Source organism: Alternaria rosae (assembly GCF_020736505.1).
Source record: "Alternaria rosae strain MPI-PUGE-AT-0040 chromosome Unknown BKA58scaffold_2, whole genome shotgun sequence".
In the NCBI taxonomy this organism is placed as follows: Eukaryota; Fungi; Ascomycota; class Dothideomycetes; order Pleosporales; family Pleosporaceae; genus Alternaria; species Alternaria rosae.
This window is the reverse complement of record NW_025763571.1, coordinates 1,645,480-1,665,799: the sequence shown is the minus strand read 5'-3', so window position 1 is coordinate 1,665,799 and position 20,320 is coordinate 1,645,480. Positions and strand designations below refer to the sequence as shown.

The 20,320-nt window shown below is 53.0% G+C and overlaps 6 protein-coding genes across 6 annotated transcripts; 4 read left to right on the top strand and 2 right to left on the bottom strand.

Moving 5' to 3' along the window:
* Positions 1 to 1,017: 1,017 nt before the first annotated feature.
* On the top strand, positions 1,018 to 3,132 carry BKA58DRAFT_408745 (uncharacterized protein; the record flags this gene model as incomplete). Its single annotated transcript, XM_046172105.1, has 4 exons — positions 1,018 to 1,051; positions 1,181 to 1,374; positions 1,422 to 2,177; positions 2,227 to 3,132. 4 exons carry the CDS (start codon positions 1,018 to 1,020, stop codon positions 3,130 to 3,132), a joined length of 1,890 nt encoding a protein of 629 aa, XP_046028936.1.
* A 489-nt stretch (positions 3,133 to 3,621) lies between these two features.
* On the top strand, positions 3,622 to 4,974 carry BKA58DRAFT_465824 (uncharacterized protein). Its single transcript, XM_046174979.1, has 2 exons — positions 3,622 to 4,374; positions 4,430 to 4,974. Exons 1-2 carry the CDS (start codon positions 3,749 to 3,751, stop codon positions 4,893 to 4,895), a joined length of 1,092 nt encoding a protein of 363 aa, XP_046028935.1. The 5' UTR covers positions 3,622 to 3,748; the 3' UTR covers positions 4,896 to 4,974.
* Positions 4,975 to 5,042: 68 nt separating this feature from the next.
* BKA58DRAFT_307536 (uncharacterized protein) lies at positions 5,043 to 11,973 on the bottom strand (the record flags this gene model as incomplete). The annotated part of the gene is made up of 5 exons (XM_046167164.1): positions 5,043 to 5,839; positions 5,888 to 6,286; positions 6,339 to 7,677; positions 7,744 to 7,826; positions 8,478 to 11,973. 5 exons carry the CDS (start codon positions 11,971 to 11,973, stop codon positions 5,043 to 5,045), a joined length of 6,114 nt encoding a protein of 2,037 aa, XP_046028934.1.
* Positions 11,974 to 12,204: 231 nt separating this feature from the next.
* On the bottom strand, positions 12,205 to 13,700 carry BKA58DRAFT_376524 (uncharacterized protein). The gene is made up of 2 exons (XM_046169531.1): positions 12,840 to 13,700; positions 12,205 to 12,778 (listed from the first exon to the last, which is right to left on the bottom strand). The coding sequence occupies exons 1-2, from the start codon at positions 13,240 to 13,242 to the stop codon at positions 12,693 to 12,695; spliced, it is 489 nt and encodes a 162-aa protein (XP_046028933.1). The 5' UTR covers positions 13,243 to 13,700; the 3' UTR covers positions 12,205 to 12,692.
* Positions 13,701 to 14,968: 1,268 nt separating this feature from the next.
* Positions 14,969 to 15,703, top strand: BKA58DRAFT_435815 (uncharacterized protein; the record flags this gene model as incomplete). Its single annotated transcript, XM_046173371.1, has 1 exon — positions 14,969 to 15,703. One exon carries the CDS (start codon positions 14,969 to 14,971, stop codon positions 15,701 to 15,703), a length of 735 nt encoding a protein of 244 aa, XP_046028932.1.
* A 734-nt stretch (positions 15,704 to 16,437) lies between these two features.
* BKA58DRAFT_88693 (uncharacterized protein) lies at positions 16,438 to 18,364 on the top strand. The gene is made up of 2 exons (XM_046176119.1): positions 16,438 to 17,057; positions 17,108 to 18,364. The coding sequence occupies exons 1-2, from the start codon at positions 16,726 to 16,728 to the stop codon at positions 18,159 to 18,161; spliced, it is 1,386 nt and encodes a 461-aa protein (XP_046028931.1). The 5' UTR covers positions 16,438 to 16,725; the 3' UTR covers positions 18,162 to 18,364.
* The last annotated feature ends 1,956 nt before the right edge of the window (positions 18,365 to 20,320 follow it).

Genomic DNA, 20,320 nt, shown 5'->3' with positions numbered 1-20,320 from the left:
GCATTGTCCCAATCGGGCAACTTGTCATGAGCCGTCGATTGCGGGTGCAGGTGTCTGCAATGTTACCACGGCCGACTGAAACCTCCTGGACATACCGTCTGGAGCAGTTCTACAAGCACCACATCCGTCCAGGACATGCAGCGCTCCGTATCAACAACTTTACACACGTTCTGAATAAACAGAGCGACGGATCGCACCTGTGGGGCCGTTTCGCTGCTGCGTTGGCAACGACTCCATCCCGCCAATGCCCTGCGTCGCCATCTGTTATCACGAGGCCGAGACAACGCCAGGAGAAAGCCCTCAAAGTTACCCCGCATGCAAGTAGGCTAACTTCTTGGCCACATGTAAGGGCTGTTCAGCCGCTTACCAAGTGGATTCTGCTGCGTCAGCTCGTCGCTTTCTCGTAACATCACGACTTATGGAGTAAGGTGAAGTTTAGTGCGGAACTGAAGCTTGCCTAACTTATCGGCGGCGGTCTGATTAGCATGTGTGATGTGATGGGAGAGTTTCCATCATCACGCTTCCGAATGCTGGATATCTACCTGGATACATCCACGGGTAGGCCGACAAAGAACTGCCCCGCATGAACCCATCGCCAATCTAAATCGCCCGTCGGACGCCTCAAAGAACGGCCACGAAGGCTAACGTATTGCTCGGCCCTTCCGTTGGGTATTACCATTTACCTTACGAGTAATGACTGGATGCCTGGAGCGAGCTGGCACGAGGTCAATCGGTGTACTCTCGCCTATTGCAACTGTATGCGGCTATGATCTGGAAGTTCTGCGGACATAGTCCTCAAACAAGCTTCGTGGCGGCCCAGAATTCAGCACTGCATGTGAAAGGCACAGTAGTGCGCAGCCCCGCCTAGCTGACAGCCTTGACTTCGCACTCCAGACCTCCGCAGAGTACCGTATTTCAAGAAGCACTGCTCTATTACTGGAGTACGCGATCATATATAAACTGGTCTCATTCCTGCAGTCTTTGGCCATTCTGGAGCATTACAGGTATTGACCCAATATGTCTCTCGAGGATTTGACAAGCAAGTCGTATGGTATGTACATCTCCCTTTACTCCTAGACAATCTGAAAGTACTCTTCACTTTGAACGCATCAATGTCATCTGAATGGCTGTCTGGAAGTCTGATCAGTATGTTTCGTTGCTGACTTTTCGGGACTTGCAGACTACGTCGTTTGTGGAGGTGGCACCGCAGGCTTGGTCCTCGCAGCTCGTCTTACAGAGGACCCGAATGTTTCTGTAGCCATCCTCGAAGCTGGCGGCAATGGGCTGAACGACCTCTTGATCGATGCACCGAACATGTTTACCCAGCTCTGGGGCAAACCACAATATGATTGGGATTACAAGACTGTCCCTCAAGTAAGTACACAATAAGCTGCAATTAGCTTCGTCTAATCATCTCGTAGGAGGGCACAGTTGGTCGTGTACATGGTTGGGCCCGCGGCAAAGTCCTCGGCGGCAGCAGCGCTATCAACTACAACATGTTCAGTATGGCATCGAAGCAAGATCTGGACAACTGGGCAGCGCTCGGCAACAAAGGCTGGTCCTTTGACGATATGAAGGCCTACTATAAAAAGTTTGAAACATATCACCCAGCATCAGAGACGTTCGGAAAGGGTATGGACAACAAATACCTCGACAAATCACTTCGTGGCACCTCTGGTCCAATTCACATCAGCTTCCCAGAAACAGATGTAACCTGGGGCCAAGACGTGTGGCCCAAGACTGTATTGAACGCCGGATACTCACCCGCGAAGGACCCTCGTACCGGTTCAGCGATTGGCGGCTTCAACCAGCTCAACACGATCGACCCCACGCACAACAGACGAAGCTACGCTGCGAGAGATTACTACGAGCCCAACGCGGATAGGTCAAATCTGACTCTTATCACTCATGCACTGGTGTCTAAGATAGAGCTTGAGAAGACCGCTGAGCAGGTAAAGGCCACCGGCGTTCAATTCGCGGTCGATGGCACTATGCACACAATAAAGGCGAGCAAAGAGGTCATAGTCTGCGGCGGGGTTGTCAACTCTCCCCAGATCCTAGAACTCTCCGGAATTGGTTCATCTACGGTACTTGAGAAAGCTGGAATTGACGTCCTCGTTGATCTCCCAGGCGTTGGGGAGAACTTGTCCGATCACACAGCGACTGGCCTCGTACTGGTAAGTGCACATATGGCTTTACTTACTTCCAAATGCTGATCTTCTCCAGGGTGTAAAAGATGAGTACCCCACCGCCGAAGCTCTCGTCCAGAACCCAGCCATCATGCAACAAGCCTTAGAAGCATATATTACTCACAAAGCCGGTCCTTTCGCAGGAGCGCCTACAACGACAGGCTTCGCCTCTCTCGCGAAGATCGAACCCGACTTCCCAAACGCAGAATCGCACATCCAATCTCTCCTTGAAGACTTCCGCAGTAAGCATCCAGATGCCGATCCTGCAGGTCGTGACCCCCTCCTTGGGCGCCAACTCCTCGATCCCAAAGAAGCAGTTTGTCAAATTGTCATGCTGCCCACGGGCGCGCAGATGCAGAACCCAGAGTCGGCTAGCAAACTATTTCCATCCGTAGAGCAGGGTATGTGGTGCACAATTGGTGTATGTAGCACGCGCTCTCTGTCCCGTGGTACCATTCACATCAACAGCTCCGACCCAACTGCGCATCCTACCATCGACCCAGCGTACTTTGCTCATCCTCTCGACCTCGACATGATGGCCCGAGCGCTGCTTCATTGCATCTCCTTCACATCCGTAGAGCCCCTTGCTTCAACCCTCCGCAGAGACCCTGATGGTAACCTCATCACGTCCAAAACCGCCGGCCCAGTACCGAAAACACTGGAGGAAGCAAAGACCTTTGTACAAAACAGTACGGTGACGGAGTACCATCCCATCGGCACTTGTGCCATGCTACCAAAGGAGAAAGGCGGCGTCGTGGATGCGGAACTGAAAGTTCATGGCGTGGGGGGACTGAGGGTGGTGGATGCCAGTATCTTCCCGACTCATGTACAGGGAAATATTGTCAGCTTGGTGTATGCTGTTGCAGAGAAAGCGGCGGATCTGATTAAGGGTGTGGACGGCATGGACGTTGTGGAAAGGGTAGATAGTCTGCGCGTTGACTGAATCGGGAAATTCGTGACAGCTTTTGAGGAAATGCGATTGATTCTTACTATGAGAAGGAAGCAGCCTGAATCTGTGGTATACTCAACTCGATGCGCGTCTAGACTCGTCTCAATGCACATAGTGTCCATGTTAGTATTTGCAAGACTGGTAAACACCCAACACGCACTAATAAGAGAGAAACCGCTTCAACAAGAAATAAATCCACGACAACCTCCTGAATCAGAACGTCAGCATCGTGCACTAATTTCATACATTATTGCAAATACGGCCACCAAAACATGGTTTTCGCAGCATGATCGTCGCAATGACGTAGCGCCCAATCTTACAACCGCTCCTGCGTTAGCCCAAGCGTTCCTTTGAACGAACTTGCCCAATCTCCGGCAGGCACACTGCAACATGAAACCTGCTTTGTCCTTTTCTTGTTGTAAGACGCGAGAGATTACGGAAGTCGCCGATCTATAAACAATTCTGATTTCTTCTCTCTCTTTTATCTGGAGAACTTGCTTCAACTTTCACTCTCGACAGAATCACGTAATAGCAGCCATTTCTGATTTTGCGATCAACTTCTGTCGAGTTCAGCAAATTCAGGTGACCAATCACCACACCAAGAGCGGAAATGTCAACACGCAAATCCAGCCGCGCAACCAAAGCGGTGAAATACACGTCTGCATCTGAAGGGTCTGATTTCGAAGACAAGAAGCGCAAGCCCCGAAAGACTTCTACAGCTCCCTCCAAAAGACCTACAAAAAGCACAAAAGCAGAATCGAACGCATTAGAAGGAAAGGCCCCCCTCGCCCCCAAGCGTCTCGCCGAACCCGACAACAACGACGAAGACGACGACACAGCAAAACCCCCCAAATCCAAGCGCCAAAAGAAATCCCCCAGCACACTCGCCACCGAAGCTCACGAAAAACAAGCCAAAGCCGACAAAGCCTTACACAAACAACAATGGCAAGACTGGCTCGCATCCCACTCTGTCGAGGGCGAGATGCTAGAAGATGAGCCCGACAAGGAAGAAAGCATCACGCAGACCGACGCGCTGAAGAAGTACGGGCTCAAGAAAGAGGAATTGGGTTCGTTACTGCGGTACGAGAAGAAGAACCCGCTGTATGGGGGCACGATGAAGTTATTTCTTGAAGAGAATGTGAGGGAGTTGGGGTTTAGGAAGGTGGGGATGCTGGAGGGAGTGGAGGGGGGTGATGAGGAGGTTTTGAGGATGGGGGAGGAGATTTGGAAAGCGGAGTGAGTTGGTTTATTTCATGTCTGGTAGAATGGATGGGCTAACGGGAGATCTTAGAAATAAAGACGACCCCGAGTCTGAAGATGAAGACAAGCCGATGAAGCCAGAGAAGAACGACAGGTCTGCGCCGGCGAAAGAGAAGAAGGACGCCCCAGCCAAACCCACCAAATCAGCCAAAGATAAGACACCCAAGCAAAAATGGTCCGCATACCTATCCGCACACACCATTGCCGCCGACTCGAACCTCACCGAAGAGCCATCGGACGTCATTAACCAAACAGAATGTAAGAACAAGTACGGTCTCACGCCCCAGGACCTAGCTTGTTTATCTTTCTTCCCTAAAAAGAACCCAGTGTACGGGAAGATAATGAAGTTGTTTGAAGAGAGTGAGGTGAAAAAGTTGGCGTATGTGAAGATTGCTGTTTTGGCGGGGGTGGAGGACGATGGTGAGGATGAAGGGGCGTTGGTGAAGGAAGGGAGAAAGATTTTCGAGGAGCAGCGAAAGGATGAGGATGAAGAATAGACGGTGGTTGTTCGCAGATCACGAGCGGAATAGTCTGCAATGACCGATAGAAGTCTTGGTATAGTTACGAAAGTGATTTTCCAACTTTTTCGCTTGTGCATCCGCTTTTACTATCCTAACTCCCGTCTCACCCATCCCGGATGCCCTTCACCATTTGATAGCCTTCTTGAACACAGGAACCTCCTCGAAATTATCCACACTCCACTTCAACTTCCCATCCCCCGTGATCCACGCACCTTGATCAGTAGCTTTCAGTCCCGTCTTCTCGTTCTCGCTAATCTCATGCTTACTCGCTCCAATGCTATCCTTTGCCAACCAAACAACCGGCGTCTTACTTGTGAAAGCAGGGTTGAGATAGGCTTTCTTCAGGTCCTCTTCGCTGTATTGTGGCTCATCGTCTTCGTCAAAGTCGCCGTCGCGCAACCAAGCCTTCAAGGCAGTGTAGCTGCCGAAGACGTGTGGCTGTAAGAAACGAGCGACAGGCGAAACGTACTTGGATGGCACACGCGTTCGTTCGCTCACGCGATCAATCCTTGACTCTGCGTGCTCAAGAGCTTCAGATTCGCCTTCCTCCGCTGAAGAGAGCAGTGGTGCCTGCTCACCGTCTTCAGAGTCGAGCGCGAGATCTGCGGGGAGGTACTGTTCGAGCGGAGCAAAGTAACGGTTCGTGATGTAGTTGAAGATGGCGGTGGCGAAAAGTAAGACGACAAGCATGATTAGAGGACCAGTCGCTTCGCGGAGACTGAAGAGGCCAATAAGGCAGATCTCAGCGATGTAGATGCCAGTGAGAAGGTGTTGCAGAGAAAGCGTGTACGCGTGTCCTTTAGTGTCGATTTTCGGCGTCGCGGTATACAACAGCTGGTATTGGTAGCACCAATAGAAGATAATAAGACCGATGGCAGCGACGCCAAGAACGAGAGGCGCGATACAAGAGTAAACGATCGCTGCGATAGATTAGTAAAGTGTTGTTTATGGAAATTAAGATGAAGTACCAATGACGACAAAGTTGCCGTACTTCGGGAACAGCTTGCCCCAAGCCATGCCCCTCATCGTGATGAAGCTGTTGTACTTCTGACGGGGTGTCTTGTCGAAGAACTTGTCGAAGAAAGCATATGATAGCACGTCCGTGTAGTTCAGTATGTTACTCGGGGCATTGGTCAAAGCCTGGACGATGAAGTACGCGAGGTAGGTGTTTGATGCTCTTGGCAAACGCTCCGCGAGTTGCTGGGGTACTCCGCTTGGGTCTTTGACGATTTGCGATACCACCGCTGCAGCACCTGAAGCGAGTGTCGTGACAAGAAAGACCTGCAGCACTTGAAAGACGAAGTACCACTTGAGCACCTTCAGCTCGATGACAGTCTTGGTCGGCTCTCCGAATTTTGTAAATATGTCTGCATTGTGTCAGCCAGGAGGTAGCAATGTGGGTCAAAGGAAGACACGTACATCTAAAGATGTTCGGCACGTATCTAGCCAAGGCACTCAGGGCCAGCGAAGGTAAGAGACCACTAAGTAGGCTCATAAGCCCGGATGGAAGCTTGTTGAGGAACGCGAGCCATTTGAAATTCTCAGCGAGATACTCAACGTTTGACAAAGCACCGACTATTCCAACTGGGATGGACCAGAGTGCGATGGTAGCGATGACGAGGGTGACTGCGACTCCACTCTGCGATATCCTACGTGCAGGTGCCAGATTCAGGTTGGCCCAGATAATTTCGTTTGGAGTAGTACCGACAAAGCGAGGAGTGAGAGACAGAATATCAGACGACGCGATTTGTTGGTAGGCTCGCTGAGCCGCAGGTTGAGTGCGAAACTCAACAAAGACCGCGGCCGCTCCACCGAGACTCTCAGCTGTCTCGTTTGATTCGCGAGCCTTCTCGATGTCATCCTCTTTCTCCCTAATCTGATCCCGGAAATAGCTGATGCTGTCAACTTCCTTGCCAACGACTGGTGTCTTGGACTTGTGTGTAGGTCGTAGGGACTTCTTCATTTGCTTGGGTAGCTGCTCGTATTTGATGTTCCGATTGTGGCTCTTTCCAACTTCCTTGTTGACATTCAAGATCAAAGACATCTCAGCACCCTCTAGCTCCTCAACTTTCGAGTTCCTCTCCGAAACGAGTGACACAAGCTTCTCGCCTTTGGTGATTGGCCAGATCCTGACCGCATCATCGCCGAAGAATCGCTGCATGTTGCCTTCGTCGAGAGCCGCGGTAGGTGCCGAGAGGTAGAGCACAGTACGTGAAGACAGCCTTTTCGCGTTTGGCTTTGACAGATTCCATGCTTGACGCAGTCCGATAAGCCAGAGTCGTTCCCGCGCAACAGTGAACATGACGAAACTGAAGAATATCCATGCCACAATGGCATGCGCATAGAGATGGTCCTTGTTCTTCACATTGCCGATACCAACGCGATTGAGTTCCTTCGATCTGCCGCCACCGGTATAATTGGCAGGCAGGAGGATAGGCCAGGTAATGACGGCACCACCTACGCAGATGAATATCAGAGTCCTCATAAATCGCAGGAACAAATACGAATCAAGCGACTGGTGGTAAAGCATAAACTTGTCCGGAACGGTCCTCATGGTGTGGACCCATTCGAAGTAGCCTGGCGATTTCGAACATGGCGTGCGATCCTTTTCTGGTACGGTGCCGATGAACGTGCGTGGTGAGTAAATCTTGGGGAAGCGGCGCCAGATGAGGACGAACGCGACCATGTACAAAGTCGCAATCACAGCCGTGGGCACAAAAGCTGCAGCGAGTGACGCAAACGAAGAAGGGCCGTTAGACTTCGTGACAGGGGATGTTAGTACAGGCGTTTTGAGTAAAGTCGGTGTGTGGGCGCAGGTACGTACCGACTGGACGTGGCTGGTGCCATGGTCTTTGGCGACGAACACCGTCTGAAGATCCATGCCGGATGTCTGTTGTGGGGCAAGAACTGATTAGCAATGCCTCATGGCCGATGCAGGATGAGAAATTACAGATTGGCAAAGTCGAAGAGGCTGTGACGGAGGCTTTGCGCGCTTCTGCCTGTGTTGACTAGTGTTGCGGAGAGCGATGAGTGAAGCTTGTCAAGCAAGGACGCCGATGACGTAGACGCGTCAGTGGCGCGGACTCATGCAGGTCACGTGCGACTCACTTTGTGACAGCAAACCAACATCACCAACCCTACGCTCATCCAATCATACATCGGATAATCTCCAGAGGAGATAAGGCGTCCAGTAGAATTAATACGCGCATGCTGAATCCAGTCGACATTATTACAATTTTATATTCACGTCTACGTACGTAACCAAGAAAGCCCCCGTCCAATATTCATACAACAGTCTATAAGTGGTATCGCAGCATGCAAGCTTGTTACCCACTATCCAAAACGCCAGAAAGGAAAGATCTCGGGAAAATATCTAACGCCGTTGTATGCAACAAAACAAATGGAAAACTGTCGGGCACGCCTAGAGCCACAGCAGCCATCTAATCACTCCAATCCCCATACCAAATACTCTCTTGACAGATCCAACGAGCACAACGATGAGCCAAAGACACCACATGAGTGCGACGAGAGCCCACTCAACCAGCATCCATCCAAAACCTCGGATCCAGCGCATCCTGCGTTTGCGCGTGCGAATCATGCGGTCGATCTCGTCTGTGATCTGCTTGACCTGCAGGGGGCCTTGTCCAGAAACCTCACTCGTGATGCGCACAGCTTGGTCCCCGCTTTCTAGGATACGCGGCATGAGGTCAGAGTCAACTGTAGATTGCAAAGCCGAGATCTGGTTGGTGAGCTGCTGGATGGCTTTGTCCCGAAAACATTCAAGTGAGGACTGTAGTGCCTTGGTTGATGACTCCAGATCCTTAACCAGCATGCGTGCAGCAAGAACGTGCTCTTCCTTGCGCGGGACCGGATAGAGTTTCGTCTTGGATGTAGCTGCAGCGCGACTCAGGAACTCGGGAGGCGGATCTCTTACACTGTGCGCGCGTCGGTCGATTTCCCGTGCTTTGACACCTGAGCAAAGGAACAGCGCGCGCACCCGAGCAATGTCCGCTTGGGTAACGATGTTCGCGCTGTTGTTACGGTCAGCAGCATTGTCATCACCGTCGGCGATGCTCCAGTGTCTCCCGTTGAGCCCAGGCCGAGAGGCGCTACGCTGCCTGTTTGAGCCCTGTGCGTTTCGGAGCCCAGTGGGAGGGAGGCCCACCATGTCACCGCCAGGCCGAGCGAGCACTTGGTTGATTCGCTCCTGACTATGGCTTTGGGTAAGAGTGAGGTCTCCCGTAGAAGAGCTCCCGGATATTGTACCAAGATCCATGCGTGGTGGAAGAAGCCGATCAACACGAGGTGAGCGACTGTTCTTTTGCTCTCGCGCCTGACGTGAGATGTGATGCTCATAATCCGATTCCTCGTCTGGGATGGTGTGAATTGGCCGGAACGAAGGTAGATCAAGATGGTTTCGGTCCTTGCTGGTCACACTACCATCTGTCCCTGCCGTAACGGTCCGACTCATCGGTGGCCGTTTGGTGTGCTTGGCTTTGACAGTGCCATAGTCGTCGAAATCAACAGAGTTGCGGTCAGATACGGTGTCTGCATCCGAGTCGTCGGCTCGATCTCTTCTGAAGATGATATCACCGACTTTAGTGCCTTCATTCTTTACGCCCTTGAAAAACCTTGTGACAGCTGAGTGTGGCTCCTGGGTGTCCCTGCGACGTAGCTTATCCGGGCTGGGCAAACTACTGACACTATCGTTCTTACGGTGACCGAGTAGACTCATCACAGCACCAGGAGCTGCTAGGATGGCTGTTCCAATGTGTTTATCGTCTGGAGTTTCCTCGCTGGTCTGCCGAGATCTGGCCTTCCTGTCTGTTCCAGCAGAGTCTGGGCGGAATTCGTGCTTGTGATCATCACTATGCTCATGTGAATGAAAAATGCTGTTGAACTTGCCCCGTTTCGCTTTCCTCGTCTGGGAGTTTGATCGACTTGGAGGTGATGAGAGATCGCCTCCAATGTGTGGGAAACGTTTGGCGTGTGGAGTGTTTGGAGCTGAGCTGTCTTGGTCGTCGAAAGACGAGCGAGGCTCATTATCGTTAATGGAAAGAGTGAGAGCTGTACGAGACTTCGGCGGCATCTTAAAATTACGCCGCTCCTTCATGTATGCGAAGCCATTCGTGGGTCGAGGGACTTCTAGCGAGTCTCTAGAGGGCCTGCTGTCTGATGTGACCTCTTCATTCCGCCCCCATTTGTTCGGTGTATCTGGCGTGAAGTCAGGGGTTGACTTGGGTTGAGACTCCCGAGCTTGTTGCTCGAGGAGCAAAGCCAAAGGACCGGTGTTGTGATCTGGGTCCGTGACGATGCGGGTCTTTCGTTTCCGAGTATCTGATTCTGACTCTGAGCTATCGGTATCGTCGTGGCTGCGCAGCCGTGAACCCCGTCTAGAATGCTTGCCGCCTCTGGGGCTATCAGTCCGCAGCGCTGGAAGCAGCCTTCGCTTGCGCCCACGTTCACTACCCTTGTCGCTCTCATCACCTGTCGTGTGATCGACTGCGATGCTGGGCAAGCCATCAATCCAGCTCTTCCTCCGGTTGTCAGGGTAGTCTTTGCTTGCGCGCGGCGAGAGGAAGTCTTTTGGTTGCACCTCCTTGGGGGGCGGATATACCTTCCGGCCGTAGCGATTTTCCACAAGCCGCTTGTTGTCCCCTTGTTCCAGCCAGTGCGCGTCCGCAAGCAATTCTTGCGGGCTGAAGATCCATCCTTTGTGAGGCCTCGCAGGCTTGCTCGGGGCAGGTCCGACTTCGTGATCGTGGTGTATCTTGGGCAGCTGTACTGCATCGTCTCGACGGTAGCCGGCTCGCTTCGCATGCTGCTCAACGCGATCCACCCATTCGCGTACCTGCTCAACGTCGTCGAATTCTTCCGAAGAGTGGTCGAGCGTCACTCGCTCCCGAGCCCTGCTTCGGCGGTTTCGTATGTATTGGAGAGGGTTGTACGGTCGGCCGAGTCCGTGCTGTTTGCCAGCGTGAGACGGGACACGGGTGAGCTGTGCCTGGGGACTGCCTGGAACGCTGTTTGAGGAAAAGACAAAGTTGCCTGGGTTGTTAGCATCGGGCTTCAGCGGCGGTAGAAACTCCAGTAGCCGAAGATACTCCATGCGAAGCTCGATATACGCGCGCGCTTTCTCGACCCGAGCAAGCGTAGCAGGAGACGGGTTTATGTTGTGCGAGCCTGGAAACGCAATAGACGCGCTTCTCTGCATCGAGGTAGACATGTGACGGGTAGGAGAGCCCTGGCCGCCCATTGGGGATATGTTGCGTGAAGTCCGCCGTTGCTCGTTGAGATACTGCTTGAGACTGCCGCCAGCGCCATAGTTGGAAAAGCTGCCCTCTCGCTGTGAAGCAGAGGGAACTCGTGACTGGGCTGCCAGAAGCTGACCAGTGCTGATGTGTCTCCGTCGGCTCTCGCTCAAGTTCAGCGCCATGTGTACCAGCTGGTTCGGGTCAATGGCCTGCCGTGGCTGCGCGGTGTTCGGCGAGGGGTCTCGATCACGGGCTGGAGGCTGCATGTTGTATGCGCTCCCCCTCGTCTTGCCAATGCGTATGCGCTCGTCGTGTCGGTCCTGGGAGTCGGTGAAGTTGATGCGGGATGCTGCGCCGGGGGCCGGGCTTGGGCCATCTCTCTGTATCTCTCGCGACAAAGGCGAGCTGGTTGCGTCTTTTTCGTGTGTGCCATGGTGTCGCGAGCTGCGCTTGCCCTTTGCCTCGTCTCGATGAGCCTCGTGGTTGCCATGCCGATGCCTTGGCCCACTCGGGAAGTTTGAATCTAGAAGGAAGCCGCCAGACCTGCGCACGCGCTGCTTTCGGCGCGCAAAGTCTTCCTCGTGCACCGAGTCCCTAGCCAGCAGGCTCCCCGATGCTGAGCTCCCTGCGTCGTGGGTTGCGCCTGTGCCAGGTCTGAAATCTTGGCTCCGCCGCGGGGAAGAGCTCCCTTCGCCGTGGTCGGTGTATGCGCCCGAATTGCTAGCGATGTACGTGTGCGAGGATGTCGTCCAGCGGTCCGAGTCGCCCGACGGCCGGCCATGGCTGGAGCTTGCTGACATTTCTGGTGATAGCGCCTATGTCACCTCGAAGGGCCAGGGGGGCGCATGGCGGATGCCGACGGCTGCGCGAGCAGAGGTGCGGCCGTATCGGGGGTGTCGCGACCAGACAATGTTGCGACGAGATGCTCACGTGTGGAATCTACGTAGCAGCGTATGAAATCATATGTGGGGTGGTCGGCTCGATGCTGTCTAGAGGATGGCCTCGGTAGGAGAGAGCATGATCGTCTGCACCCCTGCTTATCCTCCAAACGTCAAGAGAGGGCCCGTGTGCAACAGCTCCTTCACATGCCACTCTGTCTTCACACTCACCAGGCGGTCCGACTTTCTCATAAGACGCATCAGAATTTGTGCGCAGACTGCCATCTTGAGCTGCTTGACGATTGTGGGATATCAATTTTCGTTCTCCTCGGGAGGGTCAGGAAAGCCAACCACGAACACCAAATACCGAGGCCGTCTTCAACGACCCGTTCCTTAGCATCGAGGCCATATGATACACAAACTCGCCTTGCCAGACGTTCTAGCCCACTTGACTACATCGAACAACTTCAGGCGTCCAGCAGTACCGGTACTGTGGTAGCGACTTGTCTTTCCCGCCTTAGTATCAGCGGCAGAATCTAGGGTAGGCTAATGTGTTCGTCGGGTAGTTCGCATGTGCAAAGAAGATCACGACGCAGCCCGCCATCCACCTCATACAAAGAAGAAAACAGACAGTCTGCAGCTCAAAATAAACAAACCAGCATATCTAGCGTCAGTGTAGGCTTCAGGGTACATCTCTTCCCACCCAGAGCGAAACAACAGACAGCGGGTACCTTCCCCGAACACCACATTGCTCTGGGCAGAGAGCACAAGTAATCAACTGCTAATAGGCTCTATTGTACTACTGCCGCTCTGCCACGGCATGTACCCGAGATATCCTACAGATCGACAGCGAGCCTGCTCCAAAGGAATCAAGTTGCCAGCTCTGGTCAAGTATTCGTAGGTGCGTTTTTTACGGACGTCTGCGTATATCATTGGGTCCAGTGCGGGTATGTTCACGTATCGCTTCAGTGAGCTGATCCTTTTCAGGAGGTTGGCTACACGCTCAGCTCTGCTCCGAACAAATGACAGTCTGTCGCACTGCTTCCAAACGATGGAACGAAATGAGTACAGTCCGCATCCGTCGTATAAGAGGCATTCCGCTCGCATCTGTAGCGTGAGGCTGAGGAAAAAGCACGGTTGACGCGGAGAGAGGGGCAGAGCCGAAGCTGACGGGCTAGTACGACTGCGCATAATGAGTGTAAGGGTCGAAAGTGTGAGCTATGTGGATGAGCCTGTAGACCTGAAAGCAATCTCCTCAACAATGCCATCGGCAGAGTATGTATGGCTCATCCATGTGCAAACGTGGTTTTTCCTGTGCTTCGCAAAAATGACGAGCATCTCGAGACATGAAACGTCAGTCCAGCCCTATGCAGGCTAGGAGGCTTACGAATCGATAAGCGTTACTCACACCCTTTACCTCCGTAAGGCGCGCGTGCTTCAGCGCTGGGCGGGAAGGCTGACATGTTGCGCGCTGTAGCCTATCTGGGTAGCATCGGAGCGGTGTCAGAGCTGCATCATCGCGATGGTATGCCTCAAGTCAGGCAGATCAAATGTGGTATTCATGCAACAGAGGATGCATGGTGTTTTGCGACCAATGCTCGAATGGGCCAAGAGGGGTACCACGCCCGCGGTAGGGTCTTTGATGCTAATCGGCGGATAAGGTTTCGTGGCCGCTGGACGTCAGCCTCGGACCATCTGTCCACCGATCTTACACGTAGTGCCCATATACCGCATATCGGAGAGGTGGCCTAGTCTGACTTCAGCAAGGCGAAGGATCAAGGCCAAACTCCGTGTCTTCGTACCGTCTGATTGCGCCCCACCCGCCAGACTCGCAAGATGGAGAGCGCAAGATCAACATCGGTTCAGCTGAAGAGGGCTGCAGCCGATCGCGAATGACGGAGACGTCGTGCTTCCTGGGTGCAAGCCATGCCTCTGCAGCTGGACTCGAGGCTTGCTGAGACACCAATTGGCTCCTTGGATCGGCGACTCTTCGTAAAGCAAGCAAATTCCCACAGTCGCTGATTCGTCCAAAGCCTCGGCTCCGCTTGGACCAGCAGAAGGCGTCTTCCGGTACAGGACCGGAGCAAGGCTGAACAAGGAAATAACGAGAGACCAGTGCTGCGAATGCTGATGCTGCCTTACCAAAAGCACCTAGAGGGGTGTCGTGATGTCGGGTGATGATGCGATGTGAATTGTCAATGTCCAGGTTACTCCCGGGTTGCGCAAGTCGGTCGAGAGCCGGAACATCGAATTAGGAAAAGCATGACCAAGCCATGAACCACGATGCTCGCTCGCCCTAGCCAGCCCGCAACCCTCCGCTTTCTTGGACGTGCAGTTCGTTGCGAGACGGAATGATCCGAGCAGGGTTTGGACGGCAATCCTTCGTTCCTTTTGATTATCTGGCCCAACTGGCCCAGAAACCGGCCCAGCTCAAGCAGGCTGCGTCACCTGATTCGCCATGGGCTCAGCACACGTCGTTCAGCCTGAGGCAGGAGACCCAATAAGCACTCAGCTCGCCATCTTGCCGTTTGTAGCGTGGCTTGCAGCTCAAGGCTCGCCCACTCACCATGGGAAACGAGGCTGACTGCGCCATTCCAGCCTCGTGCGCACTCCACTGGGCCCAGCGAAAATCGGGATATCTTGCTGCCTGGCCCCCCCGCCCTTTCCAGATCGTCTTGGAAACACATCACACGTCCCTAGTACCCTAGGACTACACCCGCCATTCTCTGAACCTGTCGGTTTTAGCTGCCGTTAGAGCGACAGGACGCGCCCCACCAAGCGAGCCTCCCCAACACTCAGCTGTATCGGACCGTGTGACGGAATTGCACAGCACTACTGTATCTCAGCCCGGTCGGAACCTACCTGGACTTCATCTGGCACCATCAAGTTGATGCCTCCTACAAGAACCAGAGCCAGGATGAAAGAAGATGCGCCGACCACTACCCCTACCGTCACGGATACCAAGGCTAGCGAACTAATAGAGCCCGCTCCAGCACCGAGGGAGACCATTGTGACAGCACCCAGCATCGAGACGACGACGCCTTCTACTTCACCAACCTTTGAGGCAAATTCCAAACCTCCGTCTCGCAGAGTATTGCGACTAAAGTGTCCCCTCTGCGCGGATTATCCCGATGGCTTCCGCAGTGAGCATGAGCTCCGACGTCATACCAACCGTGTCCACAAAAAGGCACGTAAAGTCTGGGTGACTATCGACACTTCACCCGACAAGTCGTTCCTGGCCAACTGTAAGGCATGTCAAACTGGGAAGAGGTACAACGAGTGCTACAATGCCGCAAGCCACCTTCGACGCATGCATTTCCACCCCCACAAACGCGGTGAAAGAAAGATGACTGCAGCGGAGGCACGACGCGGCGGGAAGCCTGGCGACTTGGATCCTCCCATGGAGATCCTCAAAGCCAACTGGCTGCGGGAAGTGGACGAGATACTTGGAGACGACAATGAACCTACCGAGGAGGACGCAGCATCTACATCCTTATCGCCGACTCAGACCATGCCGCCGCAAATACAGCCACAGCTGCAGGCGCAGATTACTCCAAGCAAGGCGGAAGTAAAGGCACCGCCGACGCCAACTACACCCTCCACTCGGTCGATGGCGATAGATAGCATAGTTGAAAAGCAGAACGCTGCATGAACGCAGGCGCATACTAGATGGCGTGCGGAAGGAGACACCTATCCGCATTCTCATGTAGGAAGCTGGGTCAATGTCTACCAGATGAAAGCCTGGCAAACGGACTCGATCTAGTTGTATCCTCTGGCACTGCTCTTTCTGCGGATGCAGCGACTGTTTCGCCCGACAGCGCTCGGAGAGTCAGGAGCCGGGACAACGGTCGTCTACGAAGAACGCCGATCATTACTGAGTGCGCTAGGATGATCTTGAGGGTGAGTCGGAGCGGTAAAATTATTTGGCGTTGACGGGGTCGATATTGGATGACGGCAGCCTGACACAGATGTGCCGCAATGGAGTAGCAGTCGGGTTGAATGTTAGGTGGCGGCAACGTGTCAGTTTGATGGCGCCGTGGCGATTAATCAGACGGATACGGTACGGCGGATTATTCTTCGTAGACCCGCATTCTGGGCTGTTCGATGCTGCGTTCATAGTAGCGATCATGTAGTACATGCATAGTATAACAAACGACTTTGAATGACAAGTCCAAGAAACGCAAGAGTTCTTCGACACGATTAGTTATAAAGAGAAGAGAGGAGTGAAGGAGGTCCGAATAGGATGTGAGGTGCAATTAAGATACATGTCGATCAACGAAGGGGTGGCGGATCGGTACACCCGACTCAAACAAGCGGGCTCGTGCGCAGCAATTTGAGTGCTGCATCGTGAATCCTTCGCAGCCACCACACCACCGTTGCAGCCACCACAAGGTATGTCGCTGACGTGTCTACCATGCCACTCTACACAGGAGGCTGATTGTCTTGTCTAGCCGCATATTCCTACGTGCGTACGCCATCGCCTATTATGCGCTTCCTCGCTTTCCCATAGCCTTAGCCTTGCCCGCGGAGTCTTAGATCTGGTCATGGCTGTGTCGCCCGCACACGCTCACGTATCACGACTCGCTACCGCCGCAGAGAAAGTGCGTGCCGCTCGCGCAACATAGTGTAGACCACAAGGTAGGGCTTGGGACATAGCACCCACACCGGCGGACTATGGCCTTTCGCCGCGCATACGGTAACTATGTCAACCTGGGGAGTCTGTACAGCGTCCCGCCCTGGGGCACTGTGCCTCCGTTTGGGTTGAGTAGGCCACAGCATAATTCTGTAAATCTGGGCAGCCTCTATGCCCGCAGCAAGTCCAAGTTCCCTACTGGGTGGGCGTACTTTGAGGATGGGTCTGTTTTCATACTTCCCTTTGCATGGCTTCCTCACGATGCCTTCGAAGCGCGCATGAAGATAGCAGCGCAGTTCGTAAGTGGGCCTACACCGAAAATGCAGGAGATGCGACGAGAGAGCCCGCATAGTAAGCGCTTCATCATCATCAAGTGAGTACGACGGCTCGCAGTTTGAATGTGTATGCTAACAACAGCCCCAGTAAGGACACAAGACAGTTGCGCGAGAGGACCCTCCGCATTCTGGCGCGCAACGCCCAAGATGAGCAGAGAGTGTCTGTCGCCGACCCGCCCTTCGAAAACGTCGAATTGACGCTCGACCCCACCGAAAGCCACCCGATATCCGCCCGCTTCAACGACGCACCTCAGTTGAGATACGAACACAGACTGCGGAATAGTGAGGCTCTGGAGACGTTTCGCGGTACATTGGTCGATGGCGTCCTACAGCCAAACGTCCGCCTGGGAAATGGTTTGCGCCTATCGAACAAGCCAGAGATACTGAAGCCTCAAGTGAAAGCGAAGAGGCGGGCGCGAAACCACGAGGCCGCTAGGCTTCGCGAAAGCGTCGGTCTACCTCCAAAGGCACCTGCAAAGCTGTTGGATCGGCTAGATGTGCGTGCTTTGAGAGACCGACCTCTGCCCACGAGCTCAGACAGGCCTAAGCCATCCCCTCGAACACCGCTCCGAGACCGCGATTTAGAGCTTCGAGAAGCCCATTTGGCTGAAAGGGAGCGCGAGCTCATCAGGCTACAACAGCAGCTTCTGCGACAGACCATGCGCATCCAGAACTCCCCGCCGCATCGAGAGAGACATGCTCGATCTCAGCCCCGCGACACGAACTACACAAACACGCATCGGACACGCGAACCGACTGAAGCACGCACCTACACGGAGTCGGATACCACAGCTGCGGATATTGAAGCAAGGAGAAAGGCACTCGAACAGGATGAAGAGCTCCTAAGATATAAGCGCAAGGCATGGCTTCTCGAACAGAAACTTGCTCAGGCTACAGCACGTCCTCCCCGTAGACGCGCAGCTCGCCAATATGACCCCGAAGCGCAAGACTACGACGACACGAGATATGCTCGAGGAGTTTCCCCACAACAAGAAGCCGTACATGATGCGCAACACGATGATGGCGCCGCAGACGGTCACGACTTAGATAATTCGTCGCCGACTGAAGCGCTCCAGAGTTTAAGGTCTCGCATTCAGCTTCCTACGAGACAGACGATGCGCTCACATCAGACGCCCCGCTGAACGGCCAAAAATGCCCTGATCCTCCGTTTTTCGACCCACATAAACGCGGATACCAAAGGAATTCGCCTGTACATAAGATGCGGACGAAAAAAACATACTCCGATAATCGAAGAAACGACTCTTGTATGATGAGCACACATACTGCTACATCACTGTACTATACTCAACCAGCATATGATACCCTGTACGAACGACTATAGATCCAACGATAGATAGGCTTGTCAATAGTATACTTTACTCTCACTTCTTCTACAGTGTACTGGGACGACTTGCAACTCAACGTTTGTGCATGTTCGCTATCGACCAGTCTGGAAACGTGGCTACACCTCGCACAGGCAAGACACTAAAGAGTTGCGCTGCAGTCTACATTGGTATATAAACAGAAACGTTCCATTCTTCGTTTGAATGGGGTGGCTACGTACCAGCTGTGATGGTCTGCTAGGGGAAGCGGGCCACTGTGGCGGTCGCTTGATTCTTACTTCGTGTCTTGGTTGTTGTTCATTTACCCTGGCCCCTGAACATCCTTCAAACTACCGCCCTGACGTGGTTCACTCACGGGGCCCTTGCGATGCCGCGCCACTTCAAGGAATACCCTGACATTTCTTCTTCGTAGTACGACGGCCCCGTTTGCATCCGAGCGGCGTCCTATCGTGCTTGGCAAGTATAGTGCGTAGCCTGGACATATGGTTCCCTGCTGCCGCGTCAGTTGCCCGTTGTGGTGCTGGGAGATGCGTCATTGGTCTTTAATGTGATGACGTTCGTATGGAGAGCTAATGTGTCCGTTCCTGGAGATTTTTAGCCTCGAGAATCAGATATATTCTCGAGTTTGCGGAAACGACGAAGACTGCTAATCCTGAAAGTGACGCACTGCTAGTGCTTACTGCAACTGGTGCAGGGTCTACTTGTAGTTGTTCGCATGCACTGCGAGCATCTTATTGGTGTCGGACGACTACTTCAGATATGACCAGGATAGATGACTAGGTCTTGCACGCATTTCGAATTCATAACTACAGTGTCATCATGATTCCAACCACATCAATGTACTCAAGGAAGACAGATGATGTGATCCACATGGAAAGACCTTTTGCACCACTGTTTCACTATCGATCGATGCCACAGTCCGCTACAGTCACCTTGGCCCTCCGCAACATCGCCGAATCCGTGTTCTTGCTTTTGCCAGTGAAATCTTCACTCAAACTTTACAGCTTGCTCGATCTCTGTGAAAGCTTCATGATGCGCTCGCCTGATAAGATTGCAGGGTGTCTTTCACATACAAGTAAATTCATCACAAACTATCGCCGAGAAATGAAGTGGTGATCAGTATAAAGAAACATAAACCTACTTCCAGTATATCTCGGGTACACGATCCATTGTGTTTGGCAACATAGAGCTACCAGTATATTCGTGGTATCGCAATCTATTGTCTTTATAGCGGGACCGAAGTGGTTGTTCGTTCGCCAATTGAAGTTGACGGACACAGCACCGGGATACATGGGAATAAGAATCAAGGAATAGTGGGCTATGCTCTGAACGTTGCCTGACAGTGACAGAAGACAATGAAAGCTAAATCCATGTGGCTACTAGTCCTAATGAAGATCCCAAGACGGGATTGGATATGCGACAAAAAGGCGTAGATGCCAAGATGGTCAGACGCAACAGTGTGGGATTCTTCTCTTATACTACCGCAATCGTACAATGACGCTGTGACTGACAAAACGAGGAATCAAATGTTGCGATTGGCAGGAATGACAGAGCGACAGAGCGACCAATGCACGTGGCGGTCTGGGGTTCAGGACAGAAGGTTTGATCTAAATTGTATCGGGTGCTACCGACACCTATCTAAGGATCTGAACTAAGATGACGGAATTCGCGAAAGCTGACTAGGTCACAGCCGAATGTTGGTAGCCCGTCAGCCCGTATACCCGAATTGCGAAGGTTTCCAAAGTTTCCCAAGATTCAGGGGATTTCATCGATTTCCTTCGCGACAAAGCTAAATGCGCGGGCATCTAGATTTCGGATCTAGGCGCATCTCTTCGTTGGCTGCATTTCGGCGGGGTTGGCCGTTGATTGGCTGCACACGTGATGCAGGAGAAACAGTAGGCTTCCAAGGTTCATTGTGAATCTAGTGAACATTAGCATGTAGTGTCGACCATGAGCGC